The sequence below is a fragment of the Rhinoderma darwinii genome, chromosome 9, assembly GCF_050947455.1.
Source record: "Rhinoderma darwinii isolate aRhiDar2 chromosome 9, aRhiDar2.hap1, whole genome shotgun sequence".
Lineage (NCBI taxonomy): Eukaryota > Metazoa > Chordata > Amphibia > Anura > Rhinodermatidae > Rhinoderma > Rhinoderma darwinii.
Window position 1 is genome coordinate 30,592,846 of NC_134695.1, and position 19,301 is coordinate 30,612,146.

General features: G+C 43.0%; 1 protein-coding gene across 2 annotated transcripts in view; it reads right to left on the reverse strand.

Moving 5' to 3' along the window:
• The window catches only part of SF1 (splicing factor 1), a 30,672-nt gene extending 14,538 nt beyond the window's left edge, over positions 1-16,134 (reverse strand). Inside the window, exons 1-3 of one of the 2 annotated variants that reach the window (XM_075837458.1) lie at positions 15,859-16,134; positions 6,966-7,091; positions 3,220-3,295 (exon numbers count right to left, since the gene is read on the reverse strand). In XM_075837458.1, the coding sequence (XP_075693573.1) occupies positions 3,220-3,295; positions 6,966-7,091; positions 15,859-15,964 (308 nt within the window). In that variant the 5' untranslated portion in view covers positions 15,965-16,134. Of the gene's footprint in view, positions 1-3,219; positions 3,296-6,965; positions 7,092-15,252; positions 15,380-15,858 lie in introns of those variants that run through there. The other variant, XM_075837460.1, reaches the window with a different exon arrangement.
• Between the last annotated feature and the right edge of the window lie 3,167 nt (positions 16,135-19,301).

A 19,301-nucleotide genomic window follows, 5' to 3' on the forward strand; every position in this document is an offset into this window, starting at 1 on the left:
GCCGGGTCCACACAGCAGAAATGATGCAGATTTTCTGTGTGGAGTTCCGCATAGAAAGTCCACCGCGGATTGCTGTACCAGCCATGTGGATGACATTTGAACAAATCTAACTCGCATGCTGCAGAATGTTTTTCTTGGAAAGAAAAAAAACCAAAAAAAAAACGGACCTGTGGTGCGGATTTTACAATCCGCAGCATGTCAATTTCGTTTGCAGATTTTCACCCCTTTCAATGTTGAGGGGTGAAAACCACAGCAGAATGTGCAAAGTGAGACCAAAATTAGAATATCCATTTAGTGGACAATTAAAAAAAAAAAAGAAGAAGCTAATATGTTTTACCTATATGCAGAGATACGATTACATGCTACAGACCCAAATGCTGAGGCTGCACTACTGCCAACATTTCCTATCTGACAGCAGCAGCGTTGTCACTGAAATCGTATGTTGATACAAATCCCCAAATGCAAACCGGGTTGGTTATTGATAGGCATGTTTGTATATTGTGTGGATTCAAATAACCAGATGTATCAATGCCACATGACATCACTGCGCCTGACAAATCAGAATAGGAAATAAATTATCACAATCTGGAGGAAGTGCAGCTCAGGCTTTGGACCTGCGACCTTGAGCATCTATCCACGGATAGAAGGTTTTCACATTTTTAAAGTGGAACTAAACTATTAAAAAAACTTTTGACGTGTCATAGTGACACGTCAGAAGTATTGATTGGTGGAGGGTCCACCTGTTATCGATCACATCTAAGTTACGAACTTAGATGTGATCAGTAACCGCTCGATCCTGCGTGTCAGAGACGCAGGACCCACCGTCACAGAACCCCCCGTCAGTAACGATGACCTGACAGATTCAGGTCTCAGCGCAAGATACGGCTGCTCTGAGCACAGAATACAAAGCAGCTGTATCTCAATAGTATAATAAAAAGTAATTAGAAAGTTACAAAAATACTGATACATATTTTTATTTAAAAAAAGTTTTTAAAGTTGTACATAGCCTTTAAGAAAATGAGGATTAGAAGTAGTTTATAGTACAGGGACCTAAACAGCCATGTTCATAAACACTCCTCAGTCATTTATTGGCATATAAGAGGTCTTCCCACGCAGGGAAGAGTCCTTGCATTTTTTTGTAAGGTACTGAAGGTGGGAAATGAAGTATAGTTGTCCAGTAATTGTATAAGTGATAGCCCTTGGATAAATGTGCCTCTCCCCATAAAGCTTATTATAGCTTCAGGTTTTTGCAGTCTTCATTTTCAGTTGCTACCTAGGATCTATCAACAAGCAGCTGCTGAAGGAATATTGCTACCTGGTATCTGCTCCCTATAGGTTGTGGCTCTGATTGGCTTACTAACATCTTGAAGACGTTGTCCGGTTTCATCAAATGAAATTTTATTTTTTTGTATAATTCAAAGTTATACAATTTTTCAATATACTTACTGTAACGAGCCCTGCACCTGTGTGAGGGATTAATACAGAATGTGTATCAGGGCGGTGTCTTCTAACAATCCCAGCACCTGTGTGTCCATCACATGATCATGGACAGAACTTTATCCATTGGAAGTAAACAAGCAGAGATCTTAACCCCTTAATGACTGGGCTTGAAAAGGCCTTAATGACCAGCTAAATATTTCCCTCTCTCCCTTTCAGCAGCCACAACTTTTTTTTTTTTTCATTGACGTGGATATATGAGGCCTTGTTTTACGCGAGAGAAATAGTATTTTTTTTCCCCCACAGTTTGGGGGGGGGGGGCGACATTTTTTTTTTTACGGCGTGAATATAGGAAAAAGCAATTCTCAGCATTGTTTTTCTTGTTTATTTTTTATCCCGTTCACGTTTCACGCTAAATAACCTGTTCGATTAAATCTCGAGGTTATTACGTTCGTGGCGATTTTTTGTTTTTATGTAATATATGGCCAACAAAATTTATTTTATGCAAAATAATGAAATTTTGGAAAAAAAACAAATTAAATTCCATTAAGGGATAACTATTTTTTTTACTTATAATGTCTTAGCATATCCATGTATACTAATACATTACACGGTCACGGACAGGCTGCTGTTAGGGCAGCACATAGTGTGCCCTAACAGCAGGCATACTGAGCAGGCAGCCCTGGGGTCCCTTGTAAGTCCCCAGGGCTGACTGCAGATGGATTCCCCGGTTTACGATTGCGTTACCGGGTTGCCGGTGACGCGGTCGAAGAGGGGAGTCCCCTTTGATCATGAGTGGACATGGACCGCGTCAACCAAAAGGTTAAGCAGCTGGGGTCGGAATGTTTCCGATCTCATATGTATTCAGCAGGCTGCTCTAAGTTTAGAGGATGATCGCTCATCAGCCTCTTCTACAGCGACGCCAAAAGACGTCGCTGTAGACTAAGCACCTGCGATCAAAAGACGGTGGCCAGTACTTAAGGGGTTAATACACGTTTATTTAAATATTAGCTGGCTGTAATTTCTTTGAGAGACCATCCAGTCCCCACAGAGATTAGCTGGTAGGCCACCTTAATTTGATAAAAGGTTTGCTGTGGTGGGACAAAACCCTTAAGTGTATCAAGACGCTCTTAACAGGTGCGGCACGTGTCATAGTTATTAGGACAAGTATCCCGGGACTGAAATATATTATACTAGTTATTTTTTTTTTACAATGACTAAAAGCTGCAAAACTTCTACATTGAACAGGCTGTATTTACATAAAGCCAGAAAAAGCGGGCTCAAAAACAATGACCAAACAAATCAAATTGATTTGAGTCCATTTGATCAGGGCACAGATGCAAAAGATATTTCCCATACAAAAATGTCATTTTTACATTGCTGCAAAGGGAAAATCCCCAGTCAATTGTTCTGAAGCTGAATTTTGCAACACAGAACCTAGAAAAAAAAAATGGTAGGATTAGTTTTCAGACTGACGGAAAAAGTGTCCATGGTCCGAAACATTATTACCAAACTTGAAAGGATGAAGCGCTAAAGGAGTGAAAGACATCACTAGTCGCTCAAATGCTATATGGACACAGGTGCAGTGTTTTAAAATAAACCTCCAATAGGCAAGTAAATGTGTACATGTTTGGAGAGCACAAGATAATTCCACTTAGTGAAAACTGAAACCCTGCTTACATGCCATAGTTCACAAAATATACAGATTACTATATTAACAAGCCCAAGAGAAGATGAAACGGTTACTGTCAGGTGACAAGCGAGTGGAGGGGGTATCCCAACCTGTCTTCTGGGTTAGGGGGTATTCCCAGGTCTCCCGTGCGAAGCTTGCGTGTCAGATCCTCAATTTGTAGTTGAACTGGAAGAAAGCAGGTTAGAAAACAAAAAAGGAACGGGAGAAAATTGTTACAAACCCAAAAAGGAGAAAAATCAAACCCAATACATTTCGTTTCAATACAAGTTATGACCGGAAGAGAATGTGTTAAAGTTAACAAAACTCATACATGGCTTTCAATAGGTTAGGGTTATTTTACCGGTTTCACACATTTTTACCATAAGGAAAATTCTGAACAGGAACTTTTTACCCCAATAAACGAGGTTTCAATTAGTTATGCCTCAAAGAAAAAGGGGTTGTGCAAAGCACTAGAATTTACATCATGCAAGTTCCATAACAATTCTAACAGACTATGTAAAATAACATCTCATGATATACATTCAACTATGAAGTCAAACCCCAACATAAATAGACAGACAATTTAATATGAACTTTAGAAAATACTAACTCACTTTACATTAAGAAAATCATATCAGAAAACCAACACCAGAAAAAGTGATCATTTAACAGCTGGTAAGAGTAAAATTCTGATAACCTGACATGCTCCAGGCCAGCAAGATAATGGAAACCTCCAATGCTCTACACAAAGCCTTATTCAGACGCGGACACATTTTATCTTCCGTATAAACCCACAAGGCCCAGAGCCCCCCTACAGGTCTTAATGGTGATTTAAGCTAGTTTCAAGTTAACCCCAGGTTACAGGTACAGCAGCAGAGCGCCCAAAGCCGATTCTGTACACCAGGAATAAAGTGCAGGCTTGATCTCCTAGGATGGCTTATTCAGGATGGCCACTTTAATGTTTATTAACTGGAGCCACATAGCCAAGTTCTGTACTGAAGGTACACAAAGGGGTTTCCCCATGAGGGATAATTATGACATATACACAGGATATGTCAAACATCAGATAGATGCGGGTCCCTCTCTAGAACGAGGTCCCCTAAACCCTGTTCTAGTTTTTTGTGCTCATGCCGACTCCCGGCCACTTCCTGATTACATGGTCGGGAGTTACGGAAACAGCGTAACTCGTTGAGCTACGCTGTTTCTGTAACTCCCCTCCATGTTATCAGTAAGTGGCCGGGAGGCAGCGTGAGCACAAAGAACTAGAACAGGGTTTAGGGGACCTCGTTCTAGATATAGGTGGGACCTGCATCCATCTGGCATTAAATATTCTGTGGATATGTCATTAATGTCTCTTATGGGAACACCCCTTTAAGGCCCTGTTCACATTCACTCACTGTTGTACCTCTTGAATGTTGATTTTTGAGCCAGCACAGTATTTTAATTGTTAAATCAGCAGGTTTGTGCTCCAGAGTTGATTTACCTACTGTTACCTGGCAAAGGACGTTGTGACCATTGCCAGCCATTTTGGACTAAGTGGGATATTTTTTGGTCAGCAAGCCACTAAACATGCATACAAGCACATGAAACCACTTGCAGCCACCTCCTGCCCCACGTCTATTATTCTTGAGAATTTACTCCCATCGTCATATTCCTATGCCTTCCTGGATGGCTGCATAAGAAGGTGGTACTCCAACACTGAAAAACTAACCCCTTCTGTGTATATAGGTTTCAATTTCATGGCCATAATCATTTTGAAAAAAGCTTGACTAGTATGTTCAATGTGCCATAGTGAAATATTGTTACACTCCCAAAGACAAGAAATCAACCAACAAAATTTGCCATCAAGTATGATCAAAATGTTAAAGGGGTTAGCCAACACTTGCAAGCAGATCAAAAATGAAAAATTGTTTTTAAAAAGACTCAACCTCTTAACTTGCTATGGAGGGCACAACACTGCAGGTAGACTGGTTTTCAAGGTCACGTAGGGCTGAAACCTAAGATCATCCGGGCTGAATAGCGTTGCATTTAAAAGGTTGTGAATAGCCAATAGCATTTAAGACCAGCAGAGCTCAAGCCACTACTTGTTAGTGGCTCTCCGCTCCGGCTTGTATAGGTGGGCCCAGGTGGGGAATGAGACAACCCCTTTTAAGCATCGACATACCCCTTTAAGGCAAATGGATGTTATAAAAGGGGAAGAGAGGTGCCCTGTTAAAGGGACGGTGTCACGAAAAAAAAAAAAAAATGTTATGTTATTGCTTTTATTATGTCATTAAAGTAAATTTTATTTATTTGTGTTATACTTTTTTTTTCTTTCTTTTACTTCTCTATGGGGGCTGACATTATTTTTTTCATCTCTGTATGTGTCGATTAACGACACATTCAGAGATGGAATACGGCAAATACATCCCCATAGTGAATGCGAACGGGAGCCGTTCCATTCACTATAGCGTACGCCATCTGTGTGGGAACGGCGCATGCGCCGATCCCACACAGTCCAAAAGGAAGGTCTTCGGCAGAGCGACATCCGGCGCCATTTTCATGTGGACCGGAAGCCGCGGCCGGACAGTAAGATGACTACTTCCGGTCGCGACATCCGTCCATGTGTTCAGAAGAAAGGACTAGGAGCAGAGGGAGCGGCAGAAGCAGGTAAGTTATGTCTGTGTATGTACGTGTTTTACTGTGTGATTACCACTCAACAAAAATGGCGGCACACAGTGTAGGAGGTTTGAACATTCAACCCCCTGCTTTTTCCTGGTACTAGCCAGAACAAGGGAGCGGGGATTGTTTGAGTACACTAGAGTGAGTGTGTCTTCTCAAATTTTGCAGCATAAAGCAATGAGGTTGCTTTACCACATGCCAACGCTGCAATTTTGGGAATTGCTCCCTCTAGTGACCAGCACAGGGAAATGTTATAAATTAGAATCTAATTTATAATATTTCCTGACTTGTGAAAAAAATAAAAAAATTAGAACAATGTGTAATCCTTTATATATTAACTAAAAAAAATAAATATATTTTTCTAGCGACACATTCCCTTTAAGGGCTCTCCATTCCATTACAGACCAGAGTAAGGAGGTGCTGCAAAGAGCAGCTCTCCCTCTGGTAAACTCAGCATGGTCTCTTATTACTTACAGTCACCCATTCATTTGAATTCTACTTGCATGGTACCTTTACTACTAAAAGGAATTTATGTCTGCTCTATTATCCAGTTCCATTTTTGTGTAAAACCCCCCCCCCCCCCAAAAAAAAACAGACTAAGGCTTCGTTCACATCTACTCCAGGGTCCCCTTCCGACAGAGCTTTCCAATTTCGACTAAGCTATTGATTCCGGCAATACGACGGAACCCATGCACAACTGAGACAAACGGAAGCCATTAGCATCGGATCCGTCACCATTGAAATCAATGGTGATGGAAACTGAAACCTATGCTTTCCGTGTGTCAGTCAGGGCTCTATAGTAACGGAAAGCTCCGACGTTCCATCGGAACGGAGCCCTGGCGCAGACGTGAACGAAGCCTAAGGCAGGTTTCCATGAATCTTATCACGTTACAGTCATTTATAACAACTATTTTCTGGTGCTGGCTTCGATTTAAATGAAACTTGCACTTATGTTATCATTGACCAACTTTAATACTAATGAATATTTAAGCTTCTGTGCTGTCAAATGTTAAAGAAATTACAAAGTATCATTTATAACAGAAAATAAAAAAGATAAAAAAAAACCTGTTCTTATGAATAGGATTATGCTTAGGAGACAGCAAATTAAATACTAACAAAAAATTCAAATAAATATTGTAGTTTAAAGATTAACTCTTGAAGACCAATCAACGTGAAAGAAGTAACATGACATTACCTATATATGCTCTCTCCTGCTCACGACTAAGCCCTGGAGGTATTACTGTTGGCATGCCGGGAATAATAGTCTTCTGGTCCGGAGTCTCATCGTTCCAGCGACTGCGTTTTCTCTTCCGAGAAAAGTCTAAGAACACAGAAGCAGGTTTTACTAGAAAGATTGGATCTAATTTATACAAGTTGCCAAGTAAAATTAAAAGCCAGTACTTTTTTTCACAACTTTTGCTTTGCTAACTTGCCGAAGTATAGACTACAATGGGAGAACCAACTTTGCTTACTTGCTTAAATTCGCCAAAAGTGAATCTAAAACCTGGCAAGTTGAATCACGAAACAGGCAGTTAGGCCCCATGCACACAAACTTATTTTTTTCCTCCCGTAAATACGGGTCCTTTGTCACACGTATTCAACCGTATTCCACCAGTATTTACGGAGCCGTGCCCGTAAATACGGTTCCGGTGTCACCCGTATTCCAACTGTATTTACGCGGACCCGCTTTCTCTGCACTAATCGGCAGCCCCTTCTCTCTATCAGTGCTGGAAAGAGAGACGGGGCAGGCCTTTCGGGCAGAGTTTCCGCAGCGATTGAAAGTAAAAGAAGTTCATACGTACCGTTGTTTTGGTGACGCGTCCCTCTTTTGACATCCAGTCCGACCTCCCTGGATGACACGGCAGTCACTGCAGCGGTCACATGGGATGAAACGTCATCCCGGAAGGCCGGACCGGAGGAAGAAGCTGGTAAGATAACTTTTAATACTATTAACTCCAGCGGTAGTCACTGTCCTGGGTGCTGAAAGAGTTACTGCCGATCAGTTAACTCTTTCAGCAACCTGGACAGTGACTATCCCCTGACGTCGCCTAGCAACGCTCCTGTAATTACGGGTGCACACACGTAGCCACCCGTAATTACGGGAGCCCCATAGACTTCTATGGGCCTGCCTGTGGCGTTATTACGGGCTGAAATAGGACGTTTCATATTTTTCAACGGCACGGGCACCTTCCCGTAAGCATGCGGGAAGGTACACGTGGTCAATAGTAGTCTGTGGGCCCGTAATTATGGGCGTTTTTACGTTCATGTGCATGAGGCCAAACACGCCCAGTTGTCTATTAAGAAACTAATTAGCATAAATCTAAAATTGCTCATAACTTGCTCAAAAATGATCGTTTTTCAAAATAAAAACCACTGCTGTTCTCTACATTACAGCGCCAAACAGATTATGTAGGAGATAGGGCACTTATAACCTGATGACAGAGCCTCTTTAAAGGGAAATCGTGAAATCAAAGCGGCTCTAGTGAGTGAATCAATTCCAATATTCAGTATTTGAGACTTAGATGGGTTGACTTTACAATATGATATCCTATCAAACATCGAAATAACATCCTAACCAGCAGGTAACAATTGAAGAGGATCAGAAATTGCTAATAGATCATCCGCATAGAGACCGATTTTGTGAACCGTAGATCCAACCGGAATATTTGAATTAAAACGTATTAACTCTGCCAGTGGTTCCATTACCAGGGCAAATATCAAGCAGCCTTGTCGCGTGCCATTTTTTATCTTAAAGGGATCGGACAAAAAAACCTAATGAAAGAACCCCAACTGAAGGAGACGAGTATAATGCAAGGATAGAGGATTTTATGAAACCTTTGAGACCAAAGTGCTCCAAGAGGTGAGACAAATAATCCCAATGCACTCGATCAAATGCCTTCTCTGATTCAAAGGCTAGGAGCAGAGAAAGCTTTCAAGAAATCTCCGCACACTGCATCAAATCCATAAACCTACGAGTTCCATCCAGAGCCCGTTGTCCTGCCACAAACCCCACCTGATCTGATTCAACTAAGCGAGGGCCAATTTGGAAAAGTCTATTGGTGAGAAGCTTTGCATATTTCTTTTCATCCGAATTTAAAAGAAGAGATAGGGGGAAAATTAGCAGGAGATATAGGATCTTTCCCAGGCTTGGGGAGGGTCACTATAGTGGCAGATAGCATGATAAAGTACCTTCCAAGGCAGCCTTATTGAAGACTTGCAATATGAAGGGCTAGGATTTGTGCATACACTTTGTAATAGTTGTTCGGAAACTAGTCAGGGCCAGGAGCTTTAAATAACTTAAGGGAAGTTATGGCTTTAATTATCTCCGGTTCAGTATATGGGGCCGAGAGATCCTGTAGCCGGGGTTGACACTCTTGTGGCAATGGTACAGCATTAAGAAAGTCTGTGATATCGAACTTCGCAGGTTGGTTGGGGTTACTCTCTATGCAGGTTGTATAAAGCACTATAATAAGCCTGAAACTGCTCAGCTATCAGCCTAGGATCCAGAATATTCGGCCCCTGTTCATCTAGAAGGTAGGCAATGCGAGAGTGTGGCGAGGTTTGTTTTATTTTCTTAGCCACGAGTGCTCCAGCCTTGTTATTGCGCACGTAAGCATTTGCATGCGTTTGAGATTTAAGTCATGCTGGGAAGCAAGCATTTTTTTCTATATCACAAAAGGTTTTACCAGAGAAATACAACTAAAAATGTATTACTCAGATTCTGCAGTTTTTAGAAATATCCCACATGTGGCCCTAGTGTGATCGCTTCTGGAAGCACTGGGGCCCTTCCCCTTCCTGGTTCCAAAATACAAGGGCCTTGATAACCACCTCTTGAAACTGAAGGAATGTCCCTGTCCAGCCTGCACATTGGTATAGCACGTAAGCGTCATACAACGCCATCTGCATCATGTGCACGGCCAACTTTTGTACCACACCCTTGTTTTCCTCATGGCAGTGTACGGCTTCAGTACCTGATCAGAGAGATGAACCCCTCCCAGGTACTTATTATAGTCTAGGATGCAATCTGGCTTGGGGGTCATTGTAGTGCTACCTTGGACAGGAACGGGGGCTGCCAGTACCGTATATTGTAGTCAACATAAGGACATCCCACTTGTCCTTATACTTGACCAACAACATGTTCTCACAGTGCAGTGCCCTGCTTTCTCCCTTTCTTAGTGGTTGCCCAATCAAGAGTTTTAGAGAGGCCTCTCTGGTTTTTGCGCAGGGTGCCGCATGCTCCAGTACTTCAGGTGGAGAGGCATTTAAATAGCGGGATATTGGTGTAGAAGTTATCCATGCAAGGCCGGATTCACAAGAGCGTGTGCGTTTTGCACCCGCAAAAGGTCTGTGTGTCATCAGCATATGGTGCGTGGCTGTGTGATTTTCGTGCAGCCGGCATCATGATGACACTCTGGTTTTAGGTTTACAAACAGAAAAGCACGTGGTGCTTTTTTTGTTTTCATTCATAGTTTTTATTACTGTAGCGCGCATCACCCAAAAGTGCTTCCGTGTGCCGAGCGCGATTTGCACGCACCCATTGACTTCAATGGGTGCGTGCAGCGTGAGATACGGGCAAATACAGGACATGTCATGAGTTTCACACAGCACGTATACGCTGCGTAAAATTCACTGACAGTCTGAACGGCCCCATTCATTAACATAGGTCCGTGCGACGCGCGTGATTTCCACGCACGTAACACGGACGTATTATATGTACGTGTGAATAAGCCCTAAAGGTGATAACCCTGGTCCAGCAAGGGGTGCACCAAATCCCACACTATTTTCCCACTAACTCCCAGGACAGGAGGGCATTCTGGAGGTTCTATCCTGGTGTCCTTCCCTTCATTATCCCTAAACCTGTAGGTGTACCCTGAGCTGCTCTCGCATAGCTTGTACATTTTAATTCCATACCTCGCCCTCTTGCTTGGCAGGTACTGGCGGAATTTTAGTCTCCCCTTAAAATGTACAAGGGACTCGTCTATTGCAATGTTCTTTCGGAAGGTGTATGATTGTTCAAATGTGGTGCAAAAATTATCAATGACTGGCCTGATTTTGAATAGGCGGTTCATATGTGGGGTACGCCGTATTTCCCATTGAAATCAATTGGCAGATGTTTGTAGACGTTCTGCTTCCGTTTTTTGATGCGTAAACGCCCTGAAATACGCCTTAAAACACTACGTGTGCACATACCCTTATGCCTGTTTAGCTGAATAGACAATTTGGTATGATTGGGACAATTTTATTAGGAGGGTATGTAGTGCTTCAACACGTGTAATACTCAATTTATTTTTACAGAGGTGGTTGCATAAGTTGTACTTCTACACGTGTATATCAAATTTTGAAGGGAAAAAAAAAAAAAGGAAGAAGAAAAAGATACAAATTTAGTAGAAAGAAATTTACTGAAAGTCCAATATAAAACTGCAAAAAATTCCTGACTACCTGACATGTAGGGTATTGTGCACACAAAAAAAGTCTGAAAATAGGGAGCGGTTTTCAAGGGAAAACTGCTCCGGATTTTCAGGCGTTTTTGAAGCCGAAAATTTATTTGGAGCTTCTTTTCAGGCATTTTTCATAGTGTTCAATGGAAAATCAGCTCCAAAAAACGCCTTAAGGCTACGTTCACATGGAGTTTTTTTGACAAGTTTTTTGACGCGGAAACCACGCCGCATAACTAGTCAAAAACGACCCTAAGATGCCTCCCATTGATTTCAATGGGAGGTGGTTTTCTCCCACGAGCGGTAAAACCCCCTCCCGGGAGATAGAAGGGACACGCTCCCATCTACGGGAGTTTACGCCTCTGACCTCCCATTGACATCAATGGGAGGCAGAGAAAGCGTATTTCGTGGCGTTTTATGCCCTTCCAAACTGAATTTTGAGGCAGAAATTCCGCCTGCAAAAAAACTGTGTGAACATAGCCTAAGAAGTGACATGCTACCTCTTTTTATGCTCCGTTTTTTTTTACAACAGCGGCGTAAAAAGACGCCCCGTATGAACTAAATGCTGTTTTTCCCATTGATTTCAATGGGCAGATGTTTGTAGGCACTCAGCTTCCATTTTTTTCAGGAGTTTTTTTTCTAGGCGTAAACGCCCCAAAATACGGTTTTGAATACTTTGAAGGGGTGTAGTTTTTAAAATGGGGGTGATTTATGGGGGGATTGTATTGTATGGGCCAAAGTCACTTTACAACTGAACTGATCCCTGGAAAAAAAAAAAACGCCTTTTGTAATTTTCTTGAAAATGTGAGAAATTGCGGCTAAAGTTCTGGGCCTTGTAACGTCCTAGAAAAATAAAAGGATGTTCAAAAAACGATGCCAACAAAGTAGACATATGGGGGATGTAAACTAGCAACTATTTTGTGTGGTATTACTATCGGTCTTACAAGCAGATACATTTAAAATTATAAAAACGAATATTGAATGTAACAACCAAATTTTACCATAAACAAAGTCTGTGTCACGAGAAAATCTCAGAATCGCTTGGATAGGTAAAACCATTCCAAAGTTATTACCACATAAAGAGACACGTCAGATTTGAAAAATGAGGCTCTGTCAGGAAGGCCAAAACTGGCCGCAGAGGGAAGGGGTTAAATTTGCATTTAGATGTTACATGGATGTTATTTTGGCATCCAAATGGATGTTTCAGTATTTAGCATCCTTTTGGATGATTTGTATGCCGCGTTAGTGTTTAAGTGAGTCCTACTACATCAATACGTCTGTTTTGCTAATATTTGATGTCTTTTTCTTTAGCATTGTAAGGTACTATTGTTCTTTCTTTTATATGTATAACCACTTGCTTACATTTATATTTGGTGTTTTAACCTTGACCTATGACGTCATTGGAGCACTCTGACCCCGGTCACATTGTCGGTTTTTTTTCTAATGATACGTTTGTATTTAAGCAGTGTAGTTTGCATGCTTTCCCATTGCCTGATGAAGATGCCAGTGCGGCATTGAAACGCGTAGCCTTATTGTTTAATAAACCTTTATATCAATTTCTCTCGTACGGGACTTATCATTACTTATGTACTGATGCGTTAAACTGAAGTGCAGCAGCGCCCTGGAGACTCCATTTTTTTCTTGCATACCCAGAACACTTTCTGCGGTTTTCCTTGGAACACCGGTTTTGAGCCCTGGCAGCAGCAGCATTTAAATATACATTGACTGTTATCATCCTATACCAGGTTAGTAGTATCTGCAATTTTATACTACATCCTACCCAGGTAACCTGCACTATGTGGCGCCGTGTTTTCTGTTTCTTATCTAGCATTGGTACAGGGAGGAGACCTAAGCTCTCCTCAGTGGGTGTGGTCTTCTCCCTCGCTGTGACGCTGTCCAATCAATGCAGACCGCTTCATAGTGATGCAGGAAACATGCTGATCTTGCGAGATTTACCTAGTCGAGAGAGAGAAGTCTCTGTAACCTGGTGATTCTGGAGCCGCGGGCAGAAAATAGGAACATTATAGGAACAGCAGCTGCAGAACAAACATCCTGGTGATTATTGAAACCCCCTCCAGAAAGAAGCGAATGGGAGCGCAGCCTCATAACGGATGCGACCCCCCTAGACAAGAACCATTGTATAATGTACAGCAGTGTGTAATAGGCATTCCCCTATGGTCTCCATGCCCTCTGGGCAAGAATATACACTGCCCACATACTCGTTGCCCAGGGGTTATAGAGACCATAGATGGAATGCCCACATGCTCATTGCCCTGGGGTGTCGAGACCATGGTGGGACTGGCCATTATACACTGCTATACATTATGCCATTCTCGTTTTCCTAGGGGTGCCGCATCCGTTATTAGGCTGCGGTCACGATCGCTCATGCCAGGGGAGGTTACAATAATCTCTAGGATGCTTGTGCTGCAGCTCCAATAATCTTCCTATCTTCTGCCCACGGCATCTCCGGGTTACAGAGTTTGGTCTCGCGAGGATAAGTAAATCTTGCGAGATCGGCATGTCTTTGTATCACTTTGAAGCGGTCAGACTTGATTGGACCACATCACAGCGAGGGAGTAGACATGGTTTACAAAAGATGATAAATACTGGCGACAGGTCCTCTTCAAGGAACAAATAACCAATAAAAATAATAAGCGCACAGTTGTCTCCATAGCCTTTGAAGAGGTTTTACCAGAATCTACAATTTTCACATATCGACAAAATAGGAGATAATCATCTGATTGCGAGAACGAGGGTCCCGAACCCCCTGTTCCACCTTACTACACCCCCCAGTGAGGAGGAGCTTGAATGGAGAGGTTGCCGAGAATGTGCCCGCTGCTCCCCTTGGAACCGACGGAAACTACCGAGCACTGTACTTGGCGGTTTCCGTCATTCACAGAGTCTCTGAATGCAGCCGCGTACATGCTGGACTGTCCTCCTCACTGCGGTTGAGCAGTTAGTGGGAACAGGGAAATGGGGACCCCATTTACATGATTAATGGGGGTGCCACCAGTGGGGACCCCAGCAATAAAACACTCATCTATCCTTTGGATAGGTGAGAATTGTTGATTCTGGAACTACCTCTTTAAGGCTCTGTTCACACCACATTTTCTCCTTACATTCAGCATTTATGGGAAATCTCCCCACTTATGTGCTGAACATAAAGGCCCAACATATGCCGTACATCATACTTCGCCCCGCGATAAAAAAATATATACTGAGCTGTATACTTATTTTGTGGAAATCCATTCTTAAGTCTTTACATCTTAAGAAAAAAAAAAACAGGGCAGCGATCAGCAGATGAACGAGCAAAGACTCGATCATCTGCTGGTCGTATGGTTTTAAAAAACTAAAAGACTATCTTTGTCGGCAGCACATCGCCCCGTGTAAACAAGGAGACGCGCTGCCGACATGATGACAATGGATGGGGACGAGCAATGACTGCTCGTCCCCATCCATAGCCCGTGTGACCGGAGCAAACGAGCGCCGATCAAAAATGTCTCGTTGATCGGCGCTCGCTGCAACGGCCTATTGTCAACTGGAAGACCAAACATGGTGTGAACAGAGCCTAAAGCAGATGCATCCCTGAAAACATAATCCACATAGTAATTATCAATGAGATATAGCCATGATCTGCGGATAGGTAATAGAACACAGCCAAGAACCATATTAACTACTAGAAGACAACACTGGTGAGAGGACACCGTTACATTATACACATACATTGGCTGAGCCGGGAGACACATGAGGCAATTTTAGGCCACAGCTGTTCATTGGGACTACCGTTCTGACAATGTCTGCACTATGGGCGCTGCTAATACACATTTCTAGCCCAGAACATGACATACGAATACTGGAATATAGCAGCACACGTGTATCCCTGCGGAGACAGTCCGGAGACATTACAGCTGTTCGCCACATCCGGGCCTTCCTAAACCACGTTCTCTATTATTCTATATCAGACAAAAGTTGCCACATGCACGTGACAAATTCGTGTATTCGGTGAAATATCAGTTATCCGTCTCGCACAGTAGGCCTCTCCCTTACCCATTTCGCGGTCTCGTACAGTCACGTAATATTCGTCTTTCATCTAAGATGACTGCGCGGTCACGTTAACATCTGGACACTTTATAAGCTTGGTTGCTCCTCCCACCACATAAAGGCTACGGCGTTCATTGGTTTAGGATATGACCCAGTGATTGGATTGAACGAACGCGCTATGCCTGAAGAAAGGGACGTGACGTAAACAGCACTTGCAAAGCCGGAAGAAGGTGTGCTGATTGGACGATGAATATGCCAGTCAAATGCGCGCAAGAAAGTGCTTGAACGGTTTGATGTTATTATAATAATAAAAAAAAAACTTAGGGGAGTGGCGAGCCCTGGCCTATCACACTGGGCGACAATCCTCCTGTACGCGCGCTCTCTTCCTATTAGCCGACTCGCTGGTTACCTCTTTGCTTGCATACATGTGTTTCACCGACCTGCCTATCGCTGCCATTTTGAAAACTGCTTTTTGCCACTCTGGTTGTGATTACGTGGGAAAATGGCGGCAAGTGCATAGTATTCATGGCCTATGAGAAGATGTCGGCGCGTGTATACTCAGCGTTATAAGCGAGGCTGCTGGAAACCTCTTGTTCTATAGTTTCCTCTCACCGAGTCTCGATGTTTGCCGGCTGAAGAGCGGTGATTCATTCGTCTTCAGGATCTTTAGCACGGTCCCTTCTAGTTGGAGGACACGTGTGCCACAGGCTGTGTACATAACCGCATGGCGAGCTGAGGCACTACTACGAATATCGCACCTTGTGAAATGCTGCAGGGAGAATACATCGTATCTAATCCACACCCCACAAAGCAGGACCACGTTGTCATATTCGGCCACTCCTAAGGGCTGCAATGAGTTATTCCCATTTGAGGGATCTACAGTATAACGTGGGTTCCTCCAGCCTGAGTGTCGGCAATGCTCTGGCTTGAGAGTCCCCTTCTGGAGGAGCCCCTGACGTCACTGTCCATATATGGACATTGACATCAAGGGGTGTAGCTAGACACGAGTCCTCCGCCAGACAGCTTTCCATGCTCTGGCGATGTCAAGGGCTTAATGACTCTGTCACCACATTATAAGTGTCTTATCTCCTACATAAGGAGATGGGCGCTATAATGTAGGTGACAGCAGTGCTTTTTATTTTAAAAAAACCTATCTATTTTTACCACTTTATTAGCAATTTTAGATTTATGCTAATGAGTTGCTTAATGCACAAGTGGGCGTATTTTACTTTCGACCAAGTGGGCGTTGTACAGAGGAGTGTATGATGCTGACCCATCAGTGACCAATCAGCGTCACGCACTTCTCTCCATTCATTTAGTCAGCGCATAGGGATCCTTTTAGATCAGTATGTGCGGTCTTAGGCATCATTTACACCAGCGTAATATACGTACGTACAGCACACTTTTCACGCGTGTCGTACGCACCTATATTAGTCTATGGAGCCGTGCAGACAGTGCGTGAGTTTTGAGTAAAACTCACGACATGTCCTTTCTTTGTGCGCTATTCACGCATCACGCACCCATTCAAGTCAATGGGCGCGTGAAAACCACGCATGCCGCACGGAAGCACTTCCGTGTGAACTGCGTGGTTCGCGCAACAGCTGTCAAACTGAATGTAAACAGAAAAGTACCACGTGCTTTTCTGTTTACAAACATTCAAACGGAGTGTCAATGATGGCGGCTGCGAGAAAATCACGCAGCCGCGTATCATACGCTGATGACACACGGAGCTGTTAAGTGCCTTTTGCGCACGCAAAACGCCGCATTTTTTGCGTGCGCAAAACGCACACGCTCGTGTAAATCAGGCCTTATACTAACACATTAACGATACTGAAGTGTTTAGACAGTGAATAGACATTCCACGGGATGTCTATTCACAATCTCTGCACTTCGTTACTCTGTCTGTGGTAGTTACAGCAGAGGAAGCGTGATCTCGCGAGATTACGGTGTAGATGACAGGTTACAGGGAGATTACGCTTCCTCTGCTGTAACTACCATAGACAGAGTAACGAAGTGCAGAGATTGTGAATAGACATTCCGTGGAATGTCTATTCACTGTCTAAACACTTCAGTATCGTTAATGTGTTATTATAAGACAGCACAGAAGGATCTAGCAGGATCCCTATGCGCTGAGTAAATGAATGGAGAGGAGTGCATGAGGCTGATTGGTCAGCGTCATACACTCCCCTGTACAACGCCCACTTGGTAAAAAGTAAAAACACGCCCACTTGGGCATTAACCCCTTCGCGCTCAGGTCAGTAATAGTACGTCCTGCTAAGTAGAACGTTCGCGCTCAGGTCAGTAATAGTACGTCCTGCTAAGTAGAACGTTCGCGCTCAGGTCAGTACTATTACTGACCTGAGTAAACACGGCGCCATTTAATCCCGGCGCGTGCTTGAGCTGTGATAACTGCTGTTTCTGACAGCAGGCTATCACAGCTTAGTGTGCAGGGACCGATCGCGGTGGTCCCCGCCGATTAACCCCTTAGAAGCCGCGTTCAATAGCGATCGCGGCTTCTTAGGGGTTAAGCTGCCATCGCCGGCCTGCTACACGATAGCGGGCCGTGATGGCTACTATGGCAACCAGAATCCTAACAATGGACTCTGGCTACGCCATCGACGGAAGCCTAGTGGGTCCCGACAAAATCAGGACCCACTATGCTTGCTGTCAGCGAACAGCTGACAGCTCTAATACACTGCACTACGTATGTAGTGCAGTGTATTAGAATAGCGATCAGAGCCTCCTGCCCTCATGTCCCCTAGTGGGACAAAGTAAAAAAAGTGTGAAAAAGTAAAAAAAAGTTTTAAAAGTAATAAAAGTAAAAGTCCCCCTTTTTCCCTTATCAGTTCTTTATTATTAATAAAAATATATAAATAAACTATACATAATTGGTATCGCCGCGTCCGTAACGGCCTGAACTACAAAACGATGTCGTTATTTATCCCGCGCGGTGAACGCCGTAAGAGAAAATAATAATAAACCGTACCACAATCACAATTGTTTGGTCACTTCACCTCCCAAAAAATGGAATAAAAAGAGATCAAAAAGTCGCATGTACCTAAAAATGGTACTGATCGAAACTACAGTTCGTTACGCAAAAAAATAAGTCCTTGCACAACTTTCCTGATGGAAAAATAAAACAGTTATGGCTCTTAGAATAAGGTAACACAAAAAATAAATTATATTTTACAAAATGTATTTTATTGTGCAAACGCCATAAGACATAAAATAAAACTATAAACATCTGATATCGCCGTAATCGTATCGCCGCGCAGAATAAAGTGAATATGTCATTTATAACGCACGGTGAACGCTGTAAAAAAAATTTGAATAAAAAACAATAGTAGAATTGCTGTTTTTTTAGTCACCACGCCACCTAAAAATAGAATAAAAACTGATCAAAAAGTCGCATGCACCCCAAGAAAACTACAATGGATTCCTCAAGGTCTCTAGTTTCCAAAAAGGGATCACTTTTGGGGGGTTTCCACTGTTTTAGCACCACAAGACCTCTTCAAACCGGACATGGTGCCTAATAAATTAAATTAATTAATTAAATGTCACCTCTACTTTGCTCTAAATTCCTGTGAAACACCTAAAGGGTTAATAAACTTTTTAAATGCTGTTGTGAATACTTTGAGGGGTCTAGTTTCTGAAATGGGGTGTTTGATAAGGGTGTCTAATATATAGGCCCCTCAAAGCAACTTCAGAACTGAGCTGGAAACTAAAAAATAAAATAAAAATGAGGCAATACTTTGCTTCTTACATTATACTCATAATGAGCCGTGCCCACCCTGAGATGACCCCAGTTTTGACCGTTTGTATAAACGGAGACCCCTATTAGACCATTTCAGTGCCCGGTTTTCCCAGCATTCACCCCCGAGAAGTGTATTTCTATAGATGAATCCCTGGTACATTTGAAAGGGAGGCTTCAATTCCGCGAGTACCTGCCGGGTAAGAGGGCAAGGTATGGCGTGAAGATGTCTAAGCTGTGCGAGAGTGCATCAGGGTATACCTACAAATTTAGGATATATAAAAGGGAAGGACACCAGTACTCA